The 27,820-nt window shown below is 36.2% G+C and overlaps 1 protein-coding gene across 1 annotated transcript; it reads left to right on the forward strand.

The window, feature by feature from the left end:
- The first annotated feature begins 1,813 nt into the window (after window positions 1–1,813).
- Window positions 1,814–27,784, forward strand: LOC120265004 (metal tolerance protein 2). Its single transcript, XM_039272939.1, has 11 exons — window positions 1,814–2,138; window positions 3,256–3,325; window positions 4,510–4,607; window positions 5,642–5,787; window positions 6,391–6,506; window positions 7,032–7,128; window positions 8,782–8,866; window positions 9,935–9,997; window positions 25,547–25,652; window positions 26,201–26,337; window positions 27,653–27,784. The coding sequence occupies exons 1-11, from the start codon at window positions 1,818–1,820 to the stop codon at window positions 27,782–27,784; spliced, it is 1,371 nt and encodes a 456-aa protein (XP_039128873.1). The 5' UTR covers window positions 1,814–1,817.
- Window positions 27,785–27,820: the final 36 nt, after the last annotated feature.

Below are 27,820 nucleotides of genomic sequence, written 5' to 3' on the forward strand. Positions count from 1 at the left end.
TTTGCAATACAATTTGTCCTTAAAAATCTCTCCATCCCTGTTGACATGGTAGTTTTATCATTAAAATTTCATTAAAAAATATTTTTTTTAATTTAATCAAAAGTTTTGCGAATGCTGGAATGGAGTATCTGGGGATACCTTCGGAGGAACTTAGTGAAGATGGATTTGTGAACACCGAGCTTGCCGAGGTAGTCGAGGACGGGATCATGTTCTTCTTGACACCGCATCGAGGACAAGTGGGTAGTTGTTGATGTTGTTGAGGGTGAGGTCAAGGGAATGCAGGAAGTTGTAGACACCCGATGGAGCAGAGGAAGTTGTAGACACGAGAGCGGTTCTTAGCTTTCTGGATCTTCATTTGTTGGAACCTGGGGCGGGCGTAGAGGGCGGAAAGAGAGGGGTAAGGCGCAAACGTGTGAGTGGCAAGGAGATGGGTGGGGCTTCGCGAGTTGCATGCGGAGCAAGGGCGTAAAGCCAATTAAACAACAGCTTTAGGCCCCCGAAAATTGGGGGTCTCATCTAAGTTAATAACTACGTATTGGGTAAATAATAACTTCAAAATTTAATTTGTGTCCTCATTATTAATTTTAAATTTTTAAAATTTTTAAAATCTTATCGTGAAATCATAATAATTATTTGTTGTATAATTAATTAATATTTAAACTTTTTTATTTAATACTGCATCACTTTCAAATCTTCCATCAACTAGCTTTAAAATAAAAAACTAATAAATTAAGTTCTTAATTTTTTTTACTTTCATGTATAATTAATTATGTTTTTCTCCCAACAAACAAATCTATTTCCAAGTAGCTTCAATACATAATTAATTATCTTCTTCTCCCAACAAACAAATTTATTTAAAAAAAAAATGTAGATTCAATATTTTTTTAATAATTTTTTTATTAACTTATTAGGGTCAGTTTTATGCTTGGGCTTTAGGCCTTTATAAGCCTTGAGCCGTCCATGATGCGAAGCAAGGAGAAAGGTGAGCATTTGGCCATGGCGGTGGTCGCCATGGATTTCATGGTGAGCTCCAACGATGGAATGGAGAAGTGGAGGAAAAGACAAAGAGGAGATGGACTTCTATTTTTTTTAATGATATTATAATAACTAGGCATTCGCCTTCACTTCGCATCGGAGTTTTTAAAATTTAGTGAGTATTGAGACAATATCATATATAAAATAATATAATTAAATAACTCCTACTATAGAAACTATTTTATATCTTAAATTTTAAAGGTTTTATAGACATTTATTGCATAAATAATTAGATATAATTAATTTTTTATTATTATTAATAATATAAGTAATATAAATAAAAACATAAATGTTATAAAAAAAATTAAAATTGTTCCGCTCTCGGAGTATATTATACATCTACTTTAATAGTATATATATATAGATAAAACTGTCATGACAACATGATGGGTGGAAAAATGGGACGGTCGGGAGAGGGATTAAATTTAGCTAATTTGAATAATAGAAATTTTTTTTGAAAATAAATTGTATTCGAGAGACTAAAGAGGAAATTGAATAAATTACATGGATTAAAGAGGGTATTTTACCATTTAATCATTTATTTTTTAAATTCGTCTTTATTTTTGAAATTCTCATTTCCACCCGCTGAGAATTTTTTCGCAAAAAAAAAAAAAACCTCTCTAACATTTTTACTTATCTACCCCTTCGCAACCACTTTCTCATTATAAAAAAATGGAAATTTCATCATTATTCGAGGGTAAAAAAGTAAAAACACATTCTTCATCTCCTTCTATAAAATGAACCGAAGATCCAAAACCAGGAAAGCCTTCTTGTTCGGTGTCATGGGCATCTGGTTCCTTAGGCTCATCACCATCCATAGAGCCTGCCGGCCGGCGACGAGCTCGCCGGCGTGGCGTCACCGGCCTCACGGTCACCTCCTTCCACTCACGGCGGAGCGCCAGAACCACCGGCTGGGCAGCCGGAGATGGCATATGGGGCACTCTCATGGATCTCACTCTTGGGAAGAGGGCATTGAGCCTGATCGTGTCTTCCGGCTTGGTCTGGCCGCTGACGTGGCCCTCACCGCCGGGAAGACCTTCGCTGGGTACGTCACTGGTAGTACGGCCATCATTGCCGACGCTGCTCATTCCCTTTCCGACGTTGTGAGTGGCTTTTCTTTGTTTCTTTTTGGTGTTATTTGGTTGTTGCTTTTCTTGGATTTTCAGTTGAGGGTTTTTGATCACTAATTGTGTTTCTGTTTGTGTTTTTTTATTTATATATTTTTTATATTTTTGGTCTTTGTATGGACTACGTCATTGCAATTCAAGCATATTTTCTTGATTTTTTATATGTAATATTTTGGATCAGAAAATGTTGCATGAGAATTCAATGAGTTTTGGGTTGTTGTTTGTCGGTGTTTGATTTTTAGGAAACCTTTGCTTCTTGATCATTGTCTTTGAGTTTTTCTTGTGTTAGATTCATTCAGGGTTTAGAATTTCATAGCAATTTATGTGGGTTCTTGATTGTTGATTCCTTTTCTTTTCTTTTTTGGCTTCTTGATTTGCATATAAATATTTGGTTTTTATTCTATTTATTGAATTTATGCGTTAGGGTTTAAGTTTTAGGACCTTTCTTCTCTAGCAATTTAAGAATCTTTTCTTTGTTATTTTTTAGTGGATTTTTGATAACAGAGTTCTATTCTTTTGTGTTTCTTGATCTCTACATACTGTTTTGGTCTCTAGACTAGCGTGTACTAGATTCATGTAAAATTATTGTGTTGGATTTAAAGTTACTTTTTCTTTTTCAGTCAGAACTTTTTTATCATTTTAAAAAATTTTGTATTAAACCCTGTTCCATAGTAGTGAGGGAAACTCCATTTTAGTTCTTGTATTTACTTTATTTTAACTGTTGTCTTCATATTTAATATTATACATTAATTCTTAATGAATTGTTTTTTGTTAATATTATTGGGGAAACTTTAATGTAATTAAACACAGCACTGAATAGTGAATACATAACAATAATATTATAAGCTACATTATAAATTCAAATGCTAGGATGAAGTTGGAAAGTATATCGTCAAGGATACACACACGGTTAATGTCAATATGTTTATACATTGTTATGCCTGTTTTCTATACCTGTTACATTGTTTTTTGCTGATGCATACATTTTTCTTATGGATCTCATTTATCATATTGATCTTGAGTTGTGCAGTCATTTTCTTTAGTTTTCTTTTTGCAATACTATTCATGAACAATTTTCATGTGATACTTCCAGGTTCTTAGTGGTGTTGCCCTGTGGTCATTTAGAGCTGCTAAAGCTCCTAAAGACAAAGAACACCCATATGGTTAGACTTATGCAGATATTTTTTCTTTCTTTCTTTCTTTTTTAAGCTGAATGATTATATTTATCTATATTTGGTAAGAGTTTAGTGCAACAATAAGATATCTTTCTTGACATATTTTTCTTTGAAATGCCATGATTACGTGGAAACTTATCAAATTTATTGGAGGGTACCTATATTATTAAAACAATTTGTATCATGTGAATTGAAACCAATAACTTGCGTAAATATGATATTTTAAAGATAAATTTGCGTTCCATGCTTCTAGTGTTACTTAGTTAATATCATAATACCTAAATAAGTGTTCTTTTTTTTCTTAAACATATTGATTTACATTTCTTTTGGTTTGTTATTGCCATGGGCAAGGATTCAATATCATTTATCTCATAATTATCTGAGGTATCAGTAAGCACTAGCAATTACTTGACTGCCTCATACTTGTTGAAGTTCTTTAATTATATTGTGTTACTTAGGATCTTACTAATGGATCATGGTTGCAAATGAAAATTAATTATGTTCTAGCTATTAGAAGAACAGAGTCGCAAATTTATAAGGGTATCTTTTTTGTTTGATTTATTTATTTATTTCATTGAAAGATGGTTCTTTTTCGTGTGGTAGGGCAGCATAATTGTAGTCACTGCTAACTAGTTGGTATTAATTCTTCCTATGAATTAGGAGTGAAAATTTCAGATTCTAGTTTTTGTACAATTCATTAATTGTTTACTGTAAGTTTGTCTATCATTAATTCTATCTCCCTGATCAAACATCATGATTTGACATTTCTTGTTCACAATCAGCTTTGAGCTTGGCTGACGCACTCATGAAGCATCATGGATTCATGATAGTGTTGAACACGTTGGAAGTGATATCTTGGTTTCTAGATGCTAATGCTAGATTATTTAACTGCATAGAGTATTAAGTTCTTCGTGGCGTATAATCTTTGATGGTATGATAGCTATGGTGATAATCAGTTACAAATGGTTTATATTCTTTGATAATTTGATGGGGAGTGTTACTTGTATATATTGTTCATCTTATTTCTTTTGAAGTTCTTTGGTGCATTAATTTTACTTATCATCAGTCACACGCTTTATATATATGGTCAATGTGACACTACTGAATTGGTTGTTTTGTCCTTGCTCAATTTTGGGACATCACTGGCTATGATCCTCTTGATATGTTTTCAGGGCACGGTAAGTTTGAGACACTAGGGACTCTAGGAATTTCCTCTATGCTTTTGGTGACTGCTGGTGGTATTGCCTGGCATGCTGTTGATATTCTGCAGGCATGGACTTCTTTCGATTGTCTATTATCTTGATATTTTGGGCTAACACAGCTATGAACATCATTTTTTGCCTTACCAATTGTTGGTCAATTGTTTTATTGGTCTCCATTTAGATTTTGTACGTATTGTTAGACCTTTGTTGTTATTTCTTTTGAAACTAAAGGCATGATTGCTAACAATTTGACATCATAGTTTAATAAAGCGGTTGAGGCGTACGCCGCGAGGCGCGCCTTGAGGCGAGGCGTTAGGATTTTGCCTCGAGGCGTACGCCTCCTATAAAATGCATAAATCCTACGCCTCAACTGGGTGAGGCGCTCCGCCTCAAGATGCACTGCCTCGAGGCGCAAGAGGCGCAAGAGGCGTGCACCTCACCCACCACCATTTCTTTCTCCCTATCTGATGTATACATAGTTAATATACCAATATATATATATAGATAGATTGCTAAGTTTCTATAAATGAAAGAAATCTTAATTTATTTAATACTAATTTTAAAATTTCATCTTAATGAAATAATTATGTATTAAAAAAACTCATCACAAAAGATTTGACATACTTATTAATCGATCTGTAAATTACCGAGTAACCAACTAATCATTTAAAAATAAAATCTATATCTAACTAATCATTTAAAAAGTATAGTGTACCTAATCATTTAAAAATGAATCGATAATTGAAAATTTGAAATCAATTATTCTTTGGTTTGTTAAATAAATGGATATACAAGAGACCCATTTAAATAACCCTTAATTATTTTTACCAACTATATTTCTAAAAAAATTACAAAAAAAACTCGATTACTATTTTGGGGCAATTACAAAACAATTTCTTAGAAATTAGAATGAACTATGAAGTTTAAGTTAAAAATTATGAAAAACCAAAGACAATTAATCTTTTTATTATTAATTTCATGACTATTTTGTCAATTACCATTTACATTTTCAGTTTTTGTTGAGGCTTACGCCTCAGACCGCCTTGACGCCTCAAATACGCCTTTCACCTTTTTAAACATTGTTTGACGCTGTCATTTTCAGAGCCTTTTGATGTCAGCTCCAGATGTAGTTCATCATGCTAATCTTGATCACATCCGTAGCCATCCTGGTCATCATCATGAAGTTGACTTGGATCATCCTGCACTGGCATTGGGCATGATGATCATATCAATTTCTGTTAAAGAAGGGTCTGTAAGTTGTTTGGGATGATTTTTATGTTTCTACTTATTTGTATTATTTTGATCCTGTGGAAATGAGATGGTTAGATTGATTTCTGTTAAAGAAGGGTCTATAAATTGTTTTGGATCTTTTCTATATTTATACTAACATGCATTAATGCAGAATTGTTTTCTCTTGATTTATGATTGATATCAAGTATTTTACTTGCCATACCATTTTTATGGTTGATTCAATGTGTTATGCCTATGTTTATCTGAAGGTAGCTGTTACTTCTAATTTTGATGGTCATTTTAATGAATCTTGATGAGGCCATAAACTTATTATTTTAGAGTTGCTGTAATTGGTTCTTTGTCAACAGAGGGTTTAAGAGACCTCGGACTCTCACATAGTTCAGACCTTTGTCTCATAGTACAAAAAGAAGGGGGATATTTATCCACCTACAGTTTTTGTTATTAAATGGTAGACGTTAAATCTCTGTTTGGACATTATTAAAGGCATGACAAACACATGAAAGACATTTTTTTTCTTCTGGCTACCCTGAAGGTTGTTTAGCTTGTTATGTATTGGCTTATATTGACAGCTGGAATTCATTTCTCTGGTTGGTAAACTAGGCTTTATTGGATCACGAAAAAAACTGGGGAGAAGGAAGGAAGTGGACTGATGCAAGCAAATGCATGGCATCATCGGGCTGATGCTGTGTCATCTGTGGTTGCTCTTATTGGGGTTGGTAAGGATCCTGAAGTTACTTTATCACTCAATTTTCTTGTGTGGGGCATATAAAGTTTGAATTCATGTGATTTTTGTTAGAACCACCTCTTTTTGTTTCATTTTGTTTATGTCATTCAGTTTAGTTGGTTTGAAATTCTTGTTGTATGTTTGTTTTGTATATTTTATCAGTTTACTTAATACAACTCCATTAACATATAAGCATCTATTTAATTTTCTAGTGATGTAACTATTGTAAACTATTATTGGTTTCAGTGCCACATATTGGTGTTAATATCAAAAGCTCAATTGTGCCATTGTCTTATTAATCTAATCAGCACAATTTCCCTCTGATGTCTTTTATTTCTTTATTTGTTGTTTTTTGCTTGTGAAATTTATCTATTACATTGTCAGTTACAAATTAAGAAATTTTGGTCTTCCTTTTGTATGATATCCTGCTCTTCAAATGAGGCATCCTATATCCTTTTTTGCATACTTTTGCTTTATGTAAAAACTGGTTATTACATATTGATTGGTTCACTTATAGGAGGGGCGATTCTTGGTGTACCATTTTTGGATCCGCTTGCTGGCCTTGTTGTCTCAGGCATGATTCTGAAAGCTGGAATTGAGACAGGATGGGAGAGGTAATTTAATCTTGCCCTCTTTTTAGTTAATTTTTAATCAGTTCACAGTACATGGCTCATATCTGTTCAAATGTTACCAGCTGGTAATTGATCAATTTTGATATTTCTGCCTGAGGTGGTTTTAGTTTTCTTTGTTTATAGTTACATGCCAGTGTGTTAGACTCCGTGCTAGATTATGTTCGACTTTCTTTCATTTAGCTAATACTTAATCGTGGTTTTTACTTACCTTCCTCTGCAAAAATGAGTAATTTTTAATATAACCCTGCAAAAGCCGTGTTTGCATATTTCCCTACAAAACATTATTATTTGCTTATATAACCCTCTAACTAGAAGTCAGCTAAAACGTTTTACAAAAAGGCCAAACCATCATTCATTTTTTTTTAACATAGCCATCTCGGGATAAGAAAGAGAAGATATTGGTCAATGGGAAATATGTTTTTATGTAGAAATTTTAATTGACTTTGAACCATTGGGGTATGTAAGCAAATAGAGGCGTTTTTTGGGGTATATAAGTAAACATGATTTTTACAAGTGTCTATTAGCAATTGCCCACTTCTATAGGGTATATAAGCAATTTTATCTACTCAATAATAAGGCTACTTGATCTGAACTGTTGGAATGGGTTATCTTGGTCTAATCTTGTCCTATTTGAAAATTAGTCTTAGGACTGAGGCAACTTTGTCCTGATTTTAACACCCAAGAACCTCCTTAATTTGGTAAAAACTGGGATCATAGGTGGGGTAATCTAAATGTTGGGTTTTAGTTCCAATTTGGGCCTAACTTAGGTTGAGCTTTGAGCTTAAGTATTTTTTGTATTAGTTCAGGCAAAACTAAGCTGGCCTTTAATTCATATTAAATTTGGCTGACAGATTTGATTTGAACTGTAATTTTTGTTAATTTATTAGTAGATGATTGCTGTATTACTTTATTTTTTCGCTTTTGAAGTGGTGGTTATTTATTTATTTTTTTTGGCCTCTGACAACAGTTGAGAAATATGCTATCCACATTCTGAAAGTGTCTGCATGTTGCTGAAAATTGTATCTCTGACAACACTTGAATTAGGCTCACTTGTAGCTAAAACTTTATATGAAAATTGCGTTTTGAATTTAAAAGCATCAGTGTAGCTGTTTTGGTGGGTGTTATCCATGGTTATCTTGTTGCTGCACCAATCTGAAGTTGAATTTCATTGGAGATGAGTTGTAGATATTCTGGTGATTTTTCTCAGTTCATTTTATATCCTGATTGATGGCCCATTTGATGATGGAAATAAGATAGCATGGCTGTAATGGTAAGGTTTTCCAGATTTATGATAATAAAAGTACCATTCATGGTTTTGATGTCTATTGCTAATGACTGATAATTCTCTTAATGTTATCTGCATAGTTTCTTTTGTTATCTTAAGTCAAAAAAATATTCAAATAAATATGTTCCACAAATTGGCTTTAATATTAGTGATCTTTGACTGTAGGCAATGAAATACATTTCACAAATTAGCCCTTATAATTACGGCTCTCATACATTTTCTTTCTACAGTCAGACAATGATTTGGTCCTATAAATGTTGTCTTTTGTTGGTAATAAGGGGAGTATGCAAACTATTCTTGGAATGCATTGTGTAGATTTCATCATCTGATTCTTTCTGTATTATATCTAGTGTCAAAGAACTTGTTGATGCTGGTGTTCCACAGCATGTTTTGGCTCCAATAAGGCAAACCATCACTGAAGTTGATGGTGTGAAGGTAAAGTCAGCATCTTTCAAATTATGATTTGATGTTAGTAAATTTCTAGGCTTATAACTTTTGCATGCTGTAGCCAAGAAATAGCTTGCTTGATAGTGATGATACTATTATTTTTTTTTTTCATGTATTGACTTGATTTTTTGTCTTCCAGTGAAGGTTAATCTTGTCTGTTGCAATCCTTGTACACTATTTCTAATGATTTTGAGACTAGCCAGTTTAGAATTGACCTCCTGACAAATGCCACATTGCTTTTGCAACTTGCAGCTAATATTTGTATGTCTATGAAGGATGTTTTAGTACTTTCTTCTGGAAGTATTCAATCCATCTGGATCATCAATAGTTATTCCACTAGAGGTGTTCACTGAACTTGTTGATACTGATACATGTATCTTCGAAAGTTCCATAGTTTTCTGGTTCATCTAAATTCTGTTGTCTAGGAAATATACTTGATTTTCATGAAAATATGGCTAAGTTTTGGGCCCACTCATCTGGAAAACCAAACCTGTCCTCAGTGGTATCCAGGCCAAGTCAGGGCCTGGGTTAATGAAAAAAAATAGGAGCCTGTCCTGTTCCTTATCCAGCAGCAGAGGCAGATTCACATTCTTGTTGTTTAGATCACAGTAATTTATGATATGGGCAATGCTTAGAGCAAATCTTGATTTGGCCAGATGGCCTGTAAGGCTGTAACTCTTACCTTAGTTGTATTGATGCTAGTTGTATTGAATGCTTGTTTTTATTTATCTTTGTTACGACGAGTATGCCTTTGCATTATATATAAATCATTCAATGCCATTTATATGACTGCTAACATATATTGGATCAAGTTATTTAAGTGAATCATGTTGGTGTGTCCATTGAAGGGAAAAAGTAAACAACTTTGTTTGACAAACTTTTAGCATGTCAAAATCTGCAGTTTTGGGTTTTTGTTAATTGCTTTCTATCATCTCAACTTGCATGCTTGAATCTTGAATTATGTATTGAATATGTAAAAAAACAGATTAATGTATTTATTTGGTTCATGCTAAACATTATAATAAAGTGCCTGCAGCTTGATATCCTGGTATGCAGGGATGCCATCGATTAAGAGGAAGGAAAGCTGGGTCAGCATTATATCTTGATGTGCACATTGAGGTATGCCCCCTTCAGTTATTTTTGTCTGATCTGTCATGATTGACATGTGCTGCTACCCTCTTGATTAAATATTTACTACTTTGATTTATTGAGCCTTATGAAAGTTTCAAATTCCATCATATTAAATTATATAATAACGAGGTTTTGATGTGCATCCTATTCATGAACACATGCTGAAGCAGTGATATGTTTCTATTGTGGCATCATAAGTTCCAGCATTTTAAATTGCTTCATATTTATTGTAGGAAGGGCAACTGATATATTTATGCATTTGCCTCTAGTTTTATTATGGCATTACAGAATGAGTTATCCCAAATTTCAATACTTGAAGTATTTGTTTCTGTCCTTTTTCATGAATAAAAGAACATACAATTCTCGGTGTGAAATTTGTGCACTTGCAAAAGATCAACGAACTCGCTTTCCAAAATGAGTGTGTAGACCAACCAAGCGATTCTCATTGATTCATAGTGATTTGTGGGGACCTTGTCGAATTCCAAAATTATGTTGGATCAGCCAGCCTCATTTAGGAGGAGCCATGTAGACCCACACAATGAACAAAAAGAAAAAAATGAAGCTATTGTCAACATTTTTGAGTTACTGTGTTAGTAGAGAGAAGAGTAATACATATGGAGTAAGAAAACCAAGAAGAAGAATGGTGAGAAGAAGAAGAAGAAGGGGGTTAGGGTTTGAGCTAAATAGCAAGATGATTGGACAACGCAACGGTGCTTGATTTGGCCCAAATTACGGGTGAATTGTGAGTAGCTCTCCTGATCTATCGGTTTAATCGTCTTTTCTTATCTTCTCTTGAAGACATTTGTTATCTATCCTATGGTGATGATGCCTGTGTTGTTGTGAGTCTCTTTTGGTGATTATTATTGTCATTGTGGTTGTATACTTTTAATTGAATTTAGAGAGGACTTTATTGTCCCACTGTTGACATAGTGGAGGCATTTTAAATGGCCTTAGGGTCCGATAGTTTCACCCCTAGATTGGAGGGGTTTTCCACACTAAATTGTATGTTACATTTGTGTGTTTGATTAACCATTTCATGTGTGCAGTTTAGATCCCATTTTTGGACACAAAACGTGAAAATTAGTAATTACGGAAATTCCTGATTTTAGCTTGGCTGATATAGTAACTATGCAAAGAGGCTGTGCTGATTACAGGTTGAAATTCCTGATTTCCACATTGTACTACAGTGCCAGTGCTACAACCAGAGGATTTCTGATAACACGAGTAGTCACACAGCCGTGCTGAGGCTGTGCGGATTACAAGTTGATGTTTTTTATTTTAGCATGGTGGCTATAGTACAGTGGTGACCGCTACAGTACTTTTGCCTACTGCTACAATGGCTTCGTCAAAAAACATTGATTTTTTGGATTGTGATTGTCTTACTCCTCGACATAGTGGTATTAGAGCTTTTGGTTAGCCAAAAGATTTCTTGTGTACTAAAATGGAAGAAGAAAGCTTAAGTTGAATGATAAAACTGAACCCCTTGAATTATTCCATGTGGAAGCGCAAGATGCAAGATATTAATTGTGAAATATGTATTTTTGCTTGTTATGGAAAAAGACAAAGGCATAGAAGATGAGTGATGATGAATGAGAGATAGTTTATGTAAAAGTTGTTGTAACAATTAAGCAATGAGTTGAGCTGAATATCTTCTACTATATCTGTAAAGAAGTAAAGGTTAATGAGCTTTGGAGGAAGCTAGAGTCCATGTTTGAGAATAATACTTTCAGGAACAAAGCTACAACCATCAGAATACTTGTAAATTTGAAGTACATAAATGGGAAGAATATGGCGGAGCACACTAGTGATTTCCAAGGCCTGGTGAACCAATTGGTTGTAATGATGCCTTTTGAAGATTAGTTGTAGGCATTGTTACTCAGTTCCTTGATTGATAAGTGAGAAACATTAATGGCATCCATGAGGTAAATTGACAATGGAGATAGTAAAAAAGAGCCTATTAAGTGAAGAAGTCACAAGGAAAGAAAAAGGTGAATTTTCTTCTGAGTCATTGGTGTAGAAAGGCATTTAAGGTGTGGAAGGAGAATTTTTAAGGTCATGGCAATAGAGATACGTTGAGAGGCAGATCAAAGAACATGAAGAAAATTAAATGGCTTTCATTGTGACAAAATGGGCCATATGAAGAGCGGTTTACGAAAAAGAAGCGGAGTCAAGGAGATAAAGACGAAAAAAAGACTAATACAGTAATCATTGATGGTGAAGCTACCATTGTATGTGATGATAGTTGTGTTAGCTTTGTATGCTAAGAAAGTGGTTGGGTGATGGATTTTGGTGTATAATGTAAGATTGGAAACAATGGTCGGAGAATTTGGTTGGAGACAAACCTTGGAAGCAAGTTGTTGCTTAAAGTAAGTGGGAGCTCACTAAAGGATCACTAATGGTTGCTAAAGGAATGAAGATGAACACACTCTATGCCCTACAAACTAAGCTTTACGAAGGATAAGTAAATGATGTTCAAAAGGGTGCAGACATTTGAGTTATTATGGCACAAAAGGCTTAGCTATATCAATGAGAAGGAATTATAACTTCTTGCTAGAAAATGATGTCTACTAAATTTGCAAGGTATGCAAAGCTTATGTTGATTGCATAGTTGGAAAAAACACAAAGTTGATTTTCATTCACATCCTTCATCCAGAAAATCAAATATTTTTTATTTGGATTCATACTGATGCTTGTTTTATACAAGAGAAAAAACTCTTGGAGAAGCATTGTATTTTGTGACTTTCATTGATAATCACTCAAGGAAGGTTTGGGCTATTGTTTTGAAAAACAAAAAGATCATATGGTTGATGCCTTCACGGCATTCCATGGCAAGGTTGAAAGAGAGAAAAACAACTGAAGGCAGTCAGGCAAATAATGGTGGTGAGTACAACGGTCCATTTGAGAGCTACTACAAACTCTATGGAATTAGGCTTGAGAAGATGCCTGCTAAGATGCCTTAGTTAAATGGTGTAACAGAGAGAACGAATAAAACAATTGAAGAAAGAATCAGATGTATGTTGTCATAGGCAAAGCTTTCTTAGCCATTTTGGGGGAGGTTATGAGAACAACAGTTGACCTGATAGATCATTCTCCAGCATTTGCCATTGAATGTTGATCTACCAAACAGAGTTTAGATAAGCACAGATGTATCTTATGATAAGTTTAGAGTGTTTGATTATAGGGCTTTTGTTCATGTTCCAAAGGACGAATGGTTCAAGCTTGATGAGAAGATAGAGCCATGTATTTTCATGGGGGTATGACCATGAGTAGTTTGGATATAGGTTATGGGATCGAATGAACAAGAAGATTGTCAGGAGTAGAGATGCGTTCCTTGAAGACCAGTTGACTGATGATGGTTATAAGGATGAAAGATGCAATCCCTTTGCTGAATTTTATGTCAATTTGGATCCTATCCCCCTCATGTGAGCAATGTTGATCAAGGGGGAGAAGTACAAGATGGTAATGGCACAACTAATGATGAAGCCCCTTCAACTGATGGTGCAAAGCCAGGTGAAGAATTAGAACAATCATCACCAATTGAGATAGACTTGCTAGAGAGCGTCATCCTTTTAGTGATGGTGGAGAGCCAAAAATTTACCAAAAAGTTATTCCGGATGAAATGAAGTCTTGTAAGAAGAAATGAAGTCCTTGTTTGAGAATTGCATATGACTTAAGGGCGTTCATCTCAGGGGAAGTGGTCTCAAGTGAGGAAGTAAGGGTAGTGATAGTGACTTTTGCACTCTCGTGTTCGTTTGTGAGAAAGTGGGAACGACGATGAGAGTTCGGGTGTTGGGTGAAGTTCTATGAATTCAAAAAGGCCTTTGAAAGTTTAGGGGAATGTGAGTTTTATAGGTGGCTCATTCCCCACCCTCTATTGCAATAAAAATTACTAAGGGGTTTAGTTCAAAACCCACTTAATGGCAAAAGAACATCAAAAGTAAGGGAAAGTCAAACCATTTCTCTGTTCTCCCAAAATGAATGCCCCTATAGTGAAGCTACCTAAAGGTAAGAAGGCACTCAAGAACAAGTGCATTACAGCCAATGTTGTTAGGCCTAGCCCAGGCATTGACCCGATGAAGCCCAAGGGTCAGGGGTCGAGGGTCAAGGGTTGAACTAGGGTCAATAATAAAATATAAAAATTTATTATAATAATAAACAATGACAAAAAGTAACATAGTATATATTTTAATATTTAAAAAACACACTTAGTTAAATTTGGTTTCTAAAATCTTGATTTTATATATCTGCGTTTTCTAAATATCTGAAGTATAGTTAAATTTAATTTTAAAATTTAGTTTTTTATGCTAACAATATAAAATATTTAAAGAAGTAAAAAAACCTTGTATCATTCTATACCCATTATCCAACCTCTCGGAACTTACAAAAACCCACACACACCCTCCCTCTCCCTCTCTTTTTCTCTCTCAAATGCTGTTCCTTTACTCTTATCTCTTCTCCCGGTGCTTTTCTTTCATTCCTCTCATTACGTCCCTTTCCTCCATCTCAGTTTAAAAGCAATTTTTTAATAATAAGATCTGGTTGGGTTAACTGGTTTCTTGTCAAAGTGGTTTGGTCACCCAGTTCTTAGCTGGGTTATTTTAAATTTGAGTTAAGGGGTACGGCTTGACTGGTCTCATGGCTAATTCCTTGTTTTTCCGGTAGAGCCAGTTGGGTCAGTCTAGGTTGAACTACATTGTTTACATGTTATAGATGGGAAATCAAAGCTCATAGCCAAGGTAAAACGCAAGATCAGTTGTGAAAAGATTTGGCTAGATGAGGGGTTGATTTTTAAGAAATATTTTCCCTTGTGAAAATGTCATCTATCAGAGTTCTCAGTCTAGTTGCCCGTTTGAATTTAGAGGTAGAATAGCTTGATGTGAAGATTGTCTTTCTCCATGGTGATTTAGAAGAGGAAATATACATGGAGCAACCAACAAGATTTGAAGTCAAGGGTAAAGAGCAGGTGGTGTGTAAACTGAAAAAGAGCTTATATGGGTTTAAGTAGCTCCAAGACAATGGTACAAAAAGTTTGATTCATTTATGATGAATTATGGGTCCATGAGAACTGCATCTAATAAGGGTGTTTGTAAGAAACATTACAGAAATGACTTCATTATTCTTCTATTATTTGTTGATGACATGATACCAAGAAAATTGAAGAGCTGAAGAAAGTATTGAGCAAGTCGTTTGCCATAAAAGACTTGGGAATTGCAAAGTACATACTTGGCATGAAAATCTCCGTGATAGGAAGAATGGAAAGTTATGGCTATCTCAAAAAAGCTACATTGATAAAGTTATTGAGAGATTTAATACGAGTAAGGCCAAGCTATTATTTCTTTACTTGCGGGGCACATTCAACTTCAACTCAAAGCAATGCCCTACAAGTAAAGAAAATGAAGAATTGAGCAGCGTTTTCTATGCATTTGTAGTTGGTAGTTTGATTTTTGTAAGGCTAAATAAAGCTCATGCAATTGGGGTTGTGAGTAGGTTTCTATCCAATTCTAGGAAAGGGTACTAAATAGCGGGTTGTCGAGACTAGCGCGAACGATGCCAGCTAAGCCCAGGGTCAGGGTCAATGGGTTCAACCCAGATCGAACAAGGGTCGAACCAGGGGTGAATAATAAAATATAATATTATACTAATTAATAATGAGCAAATATAATACTAAACCCATAATTATAATATTAAAAACTACTCAAATTTGATATTTAAATTGATAAATGACCTTATATATAATAGTGTTTTCTAATTATGTCATTTATTTTTACATTTTTTAAATATTTATAAATTTAATAAATTAATATATAATTATCGAACTTCTCTCAGGGTCATTTATTTATTTATTTGTTTATTGGTTGATTTTGTTAAAATAGATAAGAAATTTAATTCACTAATTCTTATATCTCAATTGAGTTTTTATTTTGTTTTAAATTTTCTTATATTTTTTATTTAATTAGAATACTTTATTTTTATATTTTTATATTTTTATAATAAAATTACACTCATTTATTGTTTTATTTTCTTAATAAATTAAATTTTTAGAAAGTATTTACATAACACATTAATAGATTTTATTTTTAAATGTTAATTTTTGTTGGTATGTTTATGATATATATCTATATATTGTAATTATATTTCTTGATTATAAATTATAAATTAATATTAATAAATATACACGATTTTGTGGTTTCTAATGAAAAAATAATAATATATTATTAAATATTGTAAAAAAATTTTAAACATTATGACCCGATTGACCCGGGCGGTTCAACCGGGCAGGGTCAACCGGTTCCCGGTTGAACCGCCCGGGTCACCGGGTTAACTCCGGGTTTTTTAATACCTGGTTCAATGGGTATACCTGGGCCGGTCATATGGCCGGTTCCCGGTTTTTCCGGTTGAACTGGCCGGGCCGGTCCGGGTTTGACAACCTTGCTAAATAGTTGTGAAATTTATATTTAGATATCTATGAGTTACTTTTCGAGTATGTCTGTGTTTTGATAGTGATGAGCCTATCTTAGATGGATGCACAAATTCAGACATGGCAAGTGGTATTGATTCCAGAATGTCTGTATTAGGTTTTCTGATGGCCTTTATAAGGGAGGGTATATCTAGGAAGTCAAAGTTGCATAAGTGTGATGTTTTATCCACCATAGAATCTAAATACATTGCAATTATTGAGAGTTGCAAAGAAGCTTTGTGGATGAAGAAATTTCTTGAAGAATTGGGCATGCAACAAGAGAAGTACATTGTCTATAGTCACAGTCAGAGTGGCATTCATCTCTCCAAGAATATAACATTTCATTCGAAGTTCAAGCATATGATGTTAGGTATCATTGAATTTGCATTGTTTTGAGAAAGTACATATTAGTGAGAATGGGTCAGATATGCTGATGAAGACTTTTCCTAAAAAGAAACTTGAAGCATGTAGGCAAAGAGTAGTCTTAGTTTGTCTAAAAACAAGATGTCAAAAGATCCCAATGGATCCTTTCCTTGACCATTCCCATTAGTCTTTCTACAAAAAAATCTGCCAAAAGTCATGCAAACTAACATGTGAATACCAAACTGAAGAGAGAGGTCTACCCAGATGGCTAACATGTATAGCCTTTTTTAAAGCTTTATCTATTACAATGCAAGGTTTCACTGTTAATCTTGATGAAAAACAAAATTCTGAAGAATATACAGGAAACCGTGGAAATCCCTTGGTGGAATAAAATTGTTATATAAGAAATAATAGCCCTTGAGAAGAATGAAACATGGGAGTTAACTAAGTTACCAGAAGGAAAGAAACCTGTTGGTTGTAAATGGTTCTTCACCGCTAAGTGCACTGTAAAGGGGTTTAGACAAATTTATTGAAGTATTACATTCAACTGTAAACTCAAGATCAAAGTTCAGTAATTGCAAGACTAGTGTGGTGGGGAAGGTATTCCTGGAGTTTTCGAAAGTTGTTTTGGTTGCATTGTTCCAATTAAAGCATTCTCTCACAAGATTAGTTAATGAAGCAGCCATCGCTCCATAAAGCTGCGTAGAGCCTTGGTTGATTTAGGCATGAGCTACTCCTTGATTGCTTAAATTTTGGAATTGTACATTGGTACACCTTTACCATTGATGACATGACCTAAATGTGACCTGATCCTCCCCAAAAAAAAGCTCTTGGACATTTAAGGAAGAGCTTGTGTCTACATAGGAGTTCAAAGACACTCAAATGGACAAGCTTTACTCAACTGTTATTGTAAACTATAATATCATCGAAGAACACAAAATCGAATTTCCAAAAATAAGACTGAAACACCTTATCCATTAAACACCTAATTCGTTGAATTCTATAAACTCAAAGTGACCATGATGAGTTCGCAAAATAGTCTTCTTAACGTTGTTGGAAGCCATTTTAACTTGAAAGTATCTTGACCTAAAATTGAATTTTGCGTAGTATCGTGCACTGTGGAATTCATCCAACAACTTATCCACATTCAGGATAGGAAATTTATTCTTAATGGTCCGGTTATTAAGCTCCCTGTAGTCTACACAAAATCTTCATGTTCCGTCATGCTGTGCCACCAAGATTGGTGAAGAGTAAGGGGAATGACTAGGTCGGATGGTCACTTGTTCCAGCATTTTGGCGCATTACCTTTTAATTTCATCTTTCCGCTTGTGTAGGTAGCAATATGGCTTTAATACTGGTGGTTCAGAACTGGTCATCAAGGTGATTTTGTGATCACAAGCTTGGGAAGGAGGAAGTCCTTTGGGTTCTTGGAATACATCAGGAAATTCAGTCCAGGAGCCTTCCCATGGTTGCTACATGATTTGTTTCATGTTACAACATGTCAACCTATGGATATATTTTGGCTTTATCACGATTCTTTGCTAAGTGTCTTGCTTCCCATTCAAGTGCAATGTCATAGTCAGGGCATTGAAGTCCCATAAGATTAGGCCCGACTTCCTTAGCCATTTTACCCCGAGAATAATATTAAATCCTGCCAAGGGTAGAACAAACAAATCAACAAAGAAAAATTCCGCATTGACTTGGATTTGGACTCCCTCCATAGGTGCCTGGGCGGTGCGTTTTTTCTTCGTTGGTTACGGTTACTTGTGTTAGAAGAGGAAAGAGAGAGTGGAACAAGTGTACATTCCTTGAACATCAAACATGAGTGACCCTTTGGGTCTACATATAGAACATGATAAGTATACATATACATCTATACATACATATACATGCATACATACATATACAATACAATAATACATTTAACACCCTCCCTCAAACTCAAGGTGGATCGTACGTCTTGAGTTTGGATAACATGAATAGATGGTGATCACGTGTCTGCGCCTTGGTAAAAAAATCAGCTACCTGGACCTCTGTAGAAAGATAGCGAAGTGACACGCGGTCAGGCGTGATACATGGCATCGTGTGAAGTGGGCATCCACGCTGATGTGTTTGGTCGACTCATTGCTTGACGGGATCGGGCAATCTGAAGGGCTCAGTCTTATCATAGTGAATAGGAATGGGAGAGTGAGACGGTACACCAAAGTCCGTCAGAGAATCGAGCGCTGATCAAAGCACCTCCTGGACGGTGAAAGCCAACGCACGAACCTCAGACCCTCGGACTAGACTTGGCAGCGGTGAGGGTCGCTTTCTTGGTCTTCCAAACAACAGAGAAGATCCAGAAAGATACAAGAACTGGATGTGAGACCCGATCATCGGGACAATCGCCCGGGTAGCATCGGAATAGGCTCAGCAATGCGAAGAGTGGGATCGGCGTGAGTGAGAACGGACTACACGAGATATAGTGCCACGAAGATATCGCAGATGCAGAATAAGATGAGCATAATGAGCGAGTGGGTGCTGCAACGAGATCGACTAAGGATGTGAAGCTGCATAGGGAAATGTCAGGCGGGTGACAATTAAGTAGACCAAATCGCCTAGACCGGGATGCCGATAGCGGGAAGGATCGGATAGGGGAATCCCGTCGGAGGCCCTGAAGTCAGTAAATGTAACTCCAGTCGATTGTAGCAGCAATCATGGTGTCAGTCAAACCAGGAGGCGAGCAAGTGGAGTCAGCGAGTGTAATGACTGGAAGGAGGAGTGAGAGAGAAACTCAGGGCGGGAGGGTTGAATGACGGAAGAGAGAAAACACAGGGAGGAGTATGCTCGATCGAAGGGTAGGAAAAAGAAAGAGACAAAGGACGGAGGGAGATGGGAGGCGGTGGAAGAAGGAGAAGCATAGAAAGGTGTGGACTCATCAAAGGTGACATGTAACGGGAGATCTGATACTGACGATGTGACAGGATCATAACAACGATAACCTTTATGCTCAAGGCTATATCCTAGAAAAACACATGAAACAGGTCGAGATGTTAGCTTGTTTCTCTCCCAGGGTGAGCAAAAACAAGGCAAAATGACAACCAAAAACACGAAGATGATCATAGCGGGGAGGTGTCCCATGAAGACACTCACCAGGACTGCGACCATTAATGTGAGGGGAGGGTTGTAGGTTAATGAGATAAACAGCAGTGCTGACAGCTTCAACCCAAAAATGAGGGGGAAAAAAAGCACCAAGAAGAAGAGCACGTGTCGCTCTAAGATGTGGCGATGCTTACGTTCAAACGACCACGATACGAGGATGAGCCCCAGACAAGATAATCGAGGCGAAAGTGCCTTGAGGAAGACAAAAAGGCATGAGAGGTGTACTCTGCGCGAGTCGAGACAAAGGTCTTAATAGAAGCAGAAGCGGGTGTGGATCATAGGCGGAAAAAGAAGCGATAGATAGAGCGATGGCCCGACTACGATGAGACATAAGATAAAGCCAGGTGAATCGAGTGTAGTCATCAATAAAAAGAACATAATAGCGATGTCCACCTTTAGAGACAAAAGGGGCGGGACCCCAGAACATCGGAATGAATGAGTTCAAAAAGGAGTAGTAGTCCCGAGACACACTCGAAAGGATAAGGGACGTTGAAGTTGCTTACCAAGTTTACTGACGCAAGACGAGCGACATCGGAAGGAGGAGAGACAACCCCTAAAAAGCGCCATGGCGAACAAGAGATGACAGAGCGAGACGGACGCTAAATGGCCAAGGCGATGATGCCACTTATGATGAGGCGAGCAGCGACACTACAGTGATGAATAGGTTCAAGTGACGATGGAAGACGAAGGGAATCCAATGCATAAACTCCATTTTGACGACGACCAGTTCCCAATCACTTTCCCAGCTGCGATCCCTGCAGCACGACACGAGAGTGCGATCAAAGACAACATGACAATCATGATCGATGAAGTGACTAATGAGATAGAAGATTCATGGATAAAGCGAGGAACATAGAGACTTTAGGAATTGAAAAAGCATTAGAGAGAAATGACCGATGAGGAAAGCAGGAAGAAGTGTGCCATCGGCATGCGAACACAGTGACGTGAGGGCGGTGAATGAGAATGGTGAAGATGGGTGGCATTAGGGGTCATGTGGATAGAAACACCAGAGTCAAGAAGCCAGAGAGGACAGAAACTACCTGAAGCAGATGGAGCAACCTGAGTGGAACTCGCATATCTAGTGGAGTCCGGATGATAGGACTGTAGAAACTGTCGGAACATGTCTAAAAATTGCTGATCTGCAGGAGATATCGGAGTAGGGAGAAGCTCTGTCTGAGCTCGCGATATCCGAGTGGAGTCCACCGATTGATGCATGACTGTCGGAACATGTCTAAAAATTGCTGATCTGCAGGAGACATCGTAGTAGAAGAAACATGTACAGAGTGTGCCCGGGTAAAGTGAGATGTTGGAAGAAGAGGTGGAGCCGGTGAAGAATCGCTGAGGGGTGAGCAACATCTGAAGCCGCATGAGGAAAAATGTCGGGAGTCGGTAGTACGAACCCCCGTGGAGGAAGTCCGGAGATGGGTTCGTTCAGCACGAACAATAGTAGATCCATAAACATTCATCAATTAAATCACTTCTGACAAGTAGTCACCATCACTTTTGAAAAGTGGTCACTATGGAGAAGTTTTGTCTACCCATTGTCTGCCACTTGTTGGTAAAATAATATATATATATAAAAGTGTAAAGATATATTTATATAGTAGTGGGTCAGCATATTTGGAAGTGGGTGTGTGGAGAGATGCTTCCAATTTTGTTTGGAGACGAAATGGTTTGTTTGAAATTGAAAGAGGGAGTCTTGAGCGGACGAGCAGTGTGATGTTTGAGGCGGCCGGCGTCGGCTGGCAGGGTTTTAATCTGAGAACGAGTAATGAATCAAGAACTGCAGCATGTATGCGTGGCGTGTAAGTAGCGTTGGAGATCGACAGCCTCGATGATGGGGAGGGTGGTGATGGTGGCCGGTGATGGTGATGATGGTGGCACGACCGGTCAGTCACGTGTGGGACAGTCAAGCTGAGATAATGGCGCAACGATGGCCGGTGATGATGGCCTGTGATGATGCCTGTGATGAGGGAGGAGAAGATATGTGATATAGAGATGGCTTGTGAGTGAGATGGTGATGTTCAGAATCTGAATGAATGAATGAAAGTTGGTGATGTAACATTGCCGATGAGAAGCAGAGAGATAGAGGGTCGGAGAGGAAAGGAGGTGAGTGCAAGAGTAGGAAAGAGAAAGGATCGTATTTGCAAGAGAAAGAGGACCGATCGGTGCGGCAAAGAGAGAGAGACAAGGAGGCGGCGGCGGTCTCGATGGTACGGAAAAAAACCTAGGCGTCTGATACCATGTTAGAAGAGGAAAGAGAGAGTGGAACAAGTGTACATTCCTTGAACATCAAACATGAGTGACCCTTTGGGTCTACATATAGAACATGATAAGTATACATATACATCTATACATACATATACATGCATACATACATATACAATACAATAATACATCTAACAACTTGCAGTCTCAGTTAGATTGCCATTAGCAGTCTTGGATTGAGTGCTGCTTGGTTGCTAATAAAATGATGTGTGCTTCATGAGTTAACAAGGACCGTCATTGATTTCCTAGCTACCTACTCTTGCAATTGCATACTTTGAGAGTTTTTTTATTTCAGTAATGGCAGGGAGAGAAGTCTCAAGTTCCAATGAAATATGTTCCTCTTTGTCATTCTCTAGTTCATCCACCAAAAAAGGAAAAAATATCTCCCGCTAATGATCTTGAATTGTTGCTGGTTTGTTTTTTGTTCTTGGCTGGTTACTACTGATGGAGTACTTTCGTGTGGTTTCAGAGTTTCACATGTTTGTGGTCGCCCTACATGTTGATACTCCCATGGTTAAGTTGCATGTTTCTTTTAAAGGCTTGAGCCAAATTCATAGTAGTAACCAGATTAGTGGAATTTTCAATCTCATCCGCCCTCAAATTTTCAACTAAACCTGCGGTGAACATGTCAACCTGTTGGTCTGCTTGTACTGAAGTTGCTCTTACAAGGAGGGTTTGAAATTGGAGTTTATTCTTCTCTATTATTTCAGTTTGTTTAAAGTTGATTAGTTTTCCTAAAGGATTTCTTATTAGTGGAGCCCAAACCTAAGAAGGTTGTAGGATTTGAATTGACACCAATTGAGCCCAGGTTCCTCTTGTTGCAATCTGTAGTACCAAAATTGTGGCTCTACGGGAGCCACCTTATCCTTTTTCCTTTATCCGTTGGTTGATGAAAACTATTTAGATCTGTATATCTGTTTAGATTTTATATTTGCATTAGTGGGCCTTACTAAATGGTTGCTCTATGATAATTTAAATGAAGGCCAGTGTACCAAAAACCTCAAGGTTATTGGTGTGACCCCACTTGAATTATATAAGCCTATTACACTTATTTTTTATCCGATGTGGGACTATTATCTCACTCCATCATTCCAACATGCCCCCTCAAGTTCAATTGGTCACATGTTCAGTTGCAACTTGCCTTTTTATTTTTTGTCTTGGACTTGTACTTCAAGCTTTGTTACCTTTTTCTTACGCCCGGGCTTGTGCTCCTTTTACTGGGCTTGAGTCTTAAAGGTCCTTTTTTTTAAGTCCTTGGATTTTTTTTTGGGTTGTTAAGCTTAATGGGCTTTGATACCATGTAATATTTTATATTTGCATTAGTGGGCCTTGCTAAATGGTCGGGCTATGATAATTCAAATGAAGGCCAATGTAACAAAAGTCTCAAGGTTTTGGTGTGACCCCACTTGAACTATATAAGCCTATTACTTTTTTTACTTTTATCCGATGTGGGACTATTATCTCACTCCATCATTCCAACATATCTATCCCTAAAGATCCCCAATTCTATTACAGGAAGGAAATTCCAGCTTCTTGTATTTGGGAATGATCGCAACTCCTTGCGTAACGATTGATGATTACTGAATGATCCCGTTTGAGTTGATTGGCGGTTGTCGCTTCTTCTGATTGTTTTCTTGTTTAGAAAAGTGTAACTTCATCAAGTGCCTAAAATCCCAGGTTTTATTCTTCCTCTCGTGCACCGCTTCGTTTTTGGTTTCTGTGAGCTTGTGCTTAAGATTTTGCGCTCTAGTCATCAATTGCTTAAAGTCACCCATGATGCCAAGCTCTAGTACAAATTTGTTTAGGGCTCGCAGGCACAAATTGGATATTGTTATGGGTTGGTCAATGGGAAAGCCTCCTTGATTTCCCTTTCTTTTTTTGTTCTTTGACGAACCTATTTTTGAAGCTTTTGATGATGATTTATAGGAGATCACCAACCCCCCTTTACAACTTTTCTTGATTGAAAATATTGATTTTTGGGTATGATACCCGCTTTTAAATAGACGAGGATCCTAACAAAAGGATAATAATCCTTATATAGAAATACTAAGATAAAGGTCTAACAATAGGATAAAAGTACTTATCAAGAAAAATATCTAATACAATTATTTTAAATAAGAAGTTATCATATTACTTCCTAAATTTAAAAATAAAAATAAAAATCTAAACTAAGAAACTAAGATGAGGCTACTGTTTCTATTAGCGGCTGTATTTCTTTCCAATAAAAGCATCCACAACACAAACTCGTGGAGGCAGGTAGGCACTTCATTAAAGAGAAAGTTGAGAATGGGATTAAATGTTTGATATACATTCCCACAAAGGAGCAAATGACTGACATCTTCACTAGAAGTTTACCCTGTCAAAATTCAATGATCTCATTGGTAAGTTGGACATGATTAACATTTATGATCTAACTTGAGAAGGAGTGTCGAAATCATCGAGAAAATTAGAGGATGACGATTTTATACCATGAATGAGCTGGATTCAACCATATCACCAGTCAGGAATATCACATGTAATCAGATATATCTTGCACCATAATTATTGGGCTGCTAATTAGGCTAATTGGTAGAGTGTATTCTTTGGAAGTTTTCCTTATTTTGCTAGGCACAATTATCGTACAAACACCAACATGTTTACTAGTGTTTTATGAATAGGAAAATGCAAGAATTTTAATTAATTATTTTCAGTAAGCCAGCTATTTCTCTAGAGTACATGTTAATATGGAACACAAACTATAGAGTCTAGTGCCATGTAAGAATAAAATGATCCTCTTATAGCAATACTTGACTTGGATGCATTAACAGCGTCCAGTCAAATGAGCAGAAGATCCTTAATCTATCATCCAAGGGATATTAAATTTAATTTTTTCATTCAAAACAAAGCGATAATTAACTTTATGAGCAATAGAATAGTTTGGGACTGATGCGAGCACCTTCGATTGGGATGCTTGTGATTAAGTTATAGTTTTTCTAGTTGTGCCTTGCTCAACCTCAATCAATCTCAATCTTCGAGGTTTATCTTCCCCTGAAACACTTCGAAAGGCTTTGCATTGGTTCCCTTATAAAATAGGAAATGAGTGGGTGTGCTTGTGTCATGAAGAAAAAGCATTTGAAGGTTTGCTTGTGTTGTTGAAATGAAGCATTTAGCTGTGCATTGCGAGTAGCCCATGTATTCACGAAACGATAATTCCCCTCCTCAAGTTTTTAGGCAATGACATAAATTTTTTGCTTTCCTTTGCAAAACTAGAATTATTGTGAGTTTTATCTGATATGAAGATTAATGTATGAGTTTCTAGAATGGTGCAGGTAGATCCTTTTCTGAGCATCAGTGCTGCGCATGACATTGGAGAGAATGTTCGTCATCATATCCAAAAAAATTACAATCAAGTAGCAGAAGTGTTCATACACATAGGTAGGCAATGATTTTCATGTTTTGGATTATTATTATTATCACTACTATTTTGGTAAGAAAAATAGTACGGTCATTGTTCAAAAGTACAATTTCATAGATAACCTACTATAAAGAATTCTTAAAGATCAGGCCGTTATTATTGTATACTAGTGTATGTGTATTTTTTGATGTTGATGTTTGAAATATTAGACACAGTAATATGGCAATATTATTAACCATGACCATTAAATAACATGCGGTTATTGATGGAGTATAATAATGGTGACTGAAACAAAATAAAAACAATTGACAGCATTTTTGTTTCCTTCTCATATTGTTGTATATGTTGAATAACTGATCCCTTACAAATATTTGTTGTCAGACTCAGGTTGATCAGTTGAGTTGGGAACGTTATTTTTGTATTTCAAAGTGTATTGATAGTGTATATCTTTAATTTTCATATGTGCAATTTTTTTATGCATATCTGTTATAAATTATAATATACATGAATATGTTTTCCTTGTTGCCAACTGACAGCTATATATTCCTTTTCCCATTCAATGTTCTAGATCCTTCGTATTCATGCTGTCCTTTGGTGGATGAAAGCAAGGATAAGAAGGCCAAGGAGGATCTAAGAAGCATGGTTTCTGTAAAGCAAGATGCTGATGCTGTTATCTGTAATGTCATTTCAAAGCTATATGCAGAGGTATACTTTATTAGCTAAATTGCTACCTACACAGAAATTTTACTTAAGATGCTAACGCCAAGGAGTGTTTATAGACCATGTGAAAGCTTCGTTATAAAAAAACATATATATATATATATATATATATATGGTTTGTTCGCTTTTAGCAAACAAAGATGCTTTTATGATTTGGTGGTCACAATCTTTTATCTGGTAGAAGGTTGGATGTCTATTAATGCTGCAGTTTTATGATCTTGTATTTTGAATGTATTTTCCCATTGAGATTTTCCTTCCACAGTTGACCAAGTGAACTGGTTTGTGGGAGATCCTTCAAAATTTTACCAAATAATGGCATAAGTATAGACACCAATGTTTTTTTTTTTTTCAAGTTCACATAAATTATCATAGGCTCTCAACTGTTTATCATATACCAACTATGCCTGCATGCATACGCTTATAGTTAGCAACTGCATAAACTCTTGTCTACCTTTGAAATTTGCGGGCCCATATTTTCTCAGTTTCGGGAATTTTGGCAACTCAAAAATTTGATTGCCATGCATAGGCCTCACATGACAGTGATTTTTTTTTTTTTTTCTTTGGTGAATCAGGATGCCAAGAAGCATCAGTGAAAATGAAGATAGAATTTAAATAAATTGTAGGTTTAGAGAACTCCCTGTAAATTTTCCTGTGGCTTTGAAAAAGTCTGCAGAGATAACACTGATATTCACACACATGGGGAAGCTTCTAAGCTCTGTATATATATACGTATATATATACGAGTGATTTAATTTCATATGCTAGATAAGATGCCTTAATTGGCTGTTTCCTGTTCATATTTATTTAAGGTCTAAATTATATGTTTCACTTTGGGACTCATCTTCTTATTACTCATCTCTTAGTTAGATGCCTACGTACTACAATAGGCTTAACTATTGGGCCTGTTTGGCTGTTTTTTCCGTTTTGGAAGAGCATAACTTATGAATAATCACTTCTTGAAGGAACACACACCTGAACATGTCTTGTAGAAGCAAAAAAAAAAAAAATGTTAGAAGCGGTTTTCGACAACATAAGTTAAGAACTTATTATAATATATAAATCCAAATGGGATAATTGAAATTTGAACATCATTACATAGTTTTTGTTGGTTCCATGATTTGTGTTTTCCTTCATAACTTTGAATCATTTGTATACCAATATCATGGGTTTGTAAGTCATGTTGTATTAACAATGTTGCTAAAGCTTAAATAGCCAATTAACCACGGGGAAGAAAAAAGTCTTGACCGAGAAACTTATGCTTCAAGAGTTTTCTTATGCATGATGTGATATTGGTTTTCAGAAAATGTCCATTGAGCACATGACCAGGCATTCCTTAAAAGGGAAGACACTACTCATGGTCCAGGTCTCCATGCCTCCAGATATGACTATCAGGTGTTCTATCTCACCTCATGTTGATTCCATTAACTTATAATCTCTCATGTTTATCTTCAATCACACTATGTTTTTA

The sequence above is a fragment of the Dioscorea cayenensis genome, chromosome 7 (genome assembly GCF_009730915.1).
Source record: "Dioscorea cayenensis subsp. rotundata cultivar TDr96_F1 chromosome 7, TDr96_F1_v2_PseudoChromosome.rev07_lg8_w22 25.fasta, whole genome shotgun sequence".
In the NCBI taxonomy this organism is placed as follows: Eukaryota; Viridiplantae; Streptophyta; class Magnoliopsida; order Dioscoreales; family Dioscoreaceae; genus Dioscorea; species Dioscorea cayenensis.

Excerpts from the sequence above, each read along its gene's own strand:
- LOC120265004 (XM_039272939.1), top strand. The coding sequence starts at position 1,818 with ATGGGCATCTGGTTCCTTAGGCTCATCACCATCCATAGAGCCTGCCGG. Across the intron at positions 6,507-7,031 it reads GGTTGCTCTTATTGGGGTTG|GAGGGGCGATTCTTGGTGTA; the intron begins GTAAGGATCCTG and ends GTTCACTTATAG. Across the intron at positions 7,129-8,781 it reads ATTGAGACAGGATGGGAGAG|TGTCAAAGAACTTGTTGATG; the intron begins GTAATTTAATCT and ends TATTATATCTAG.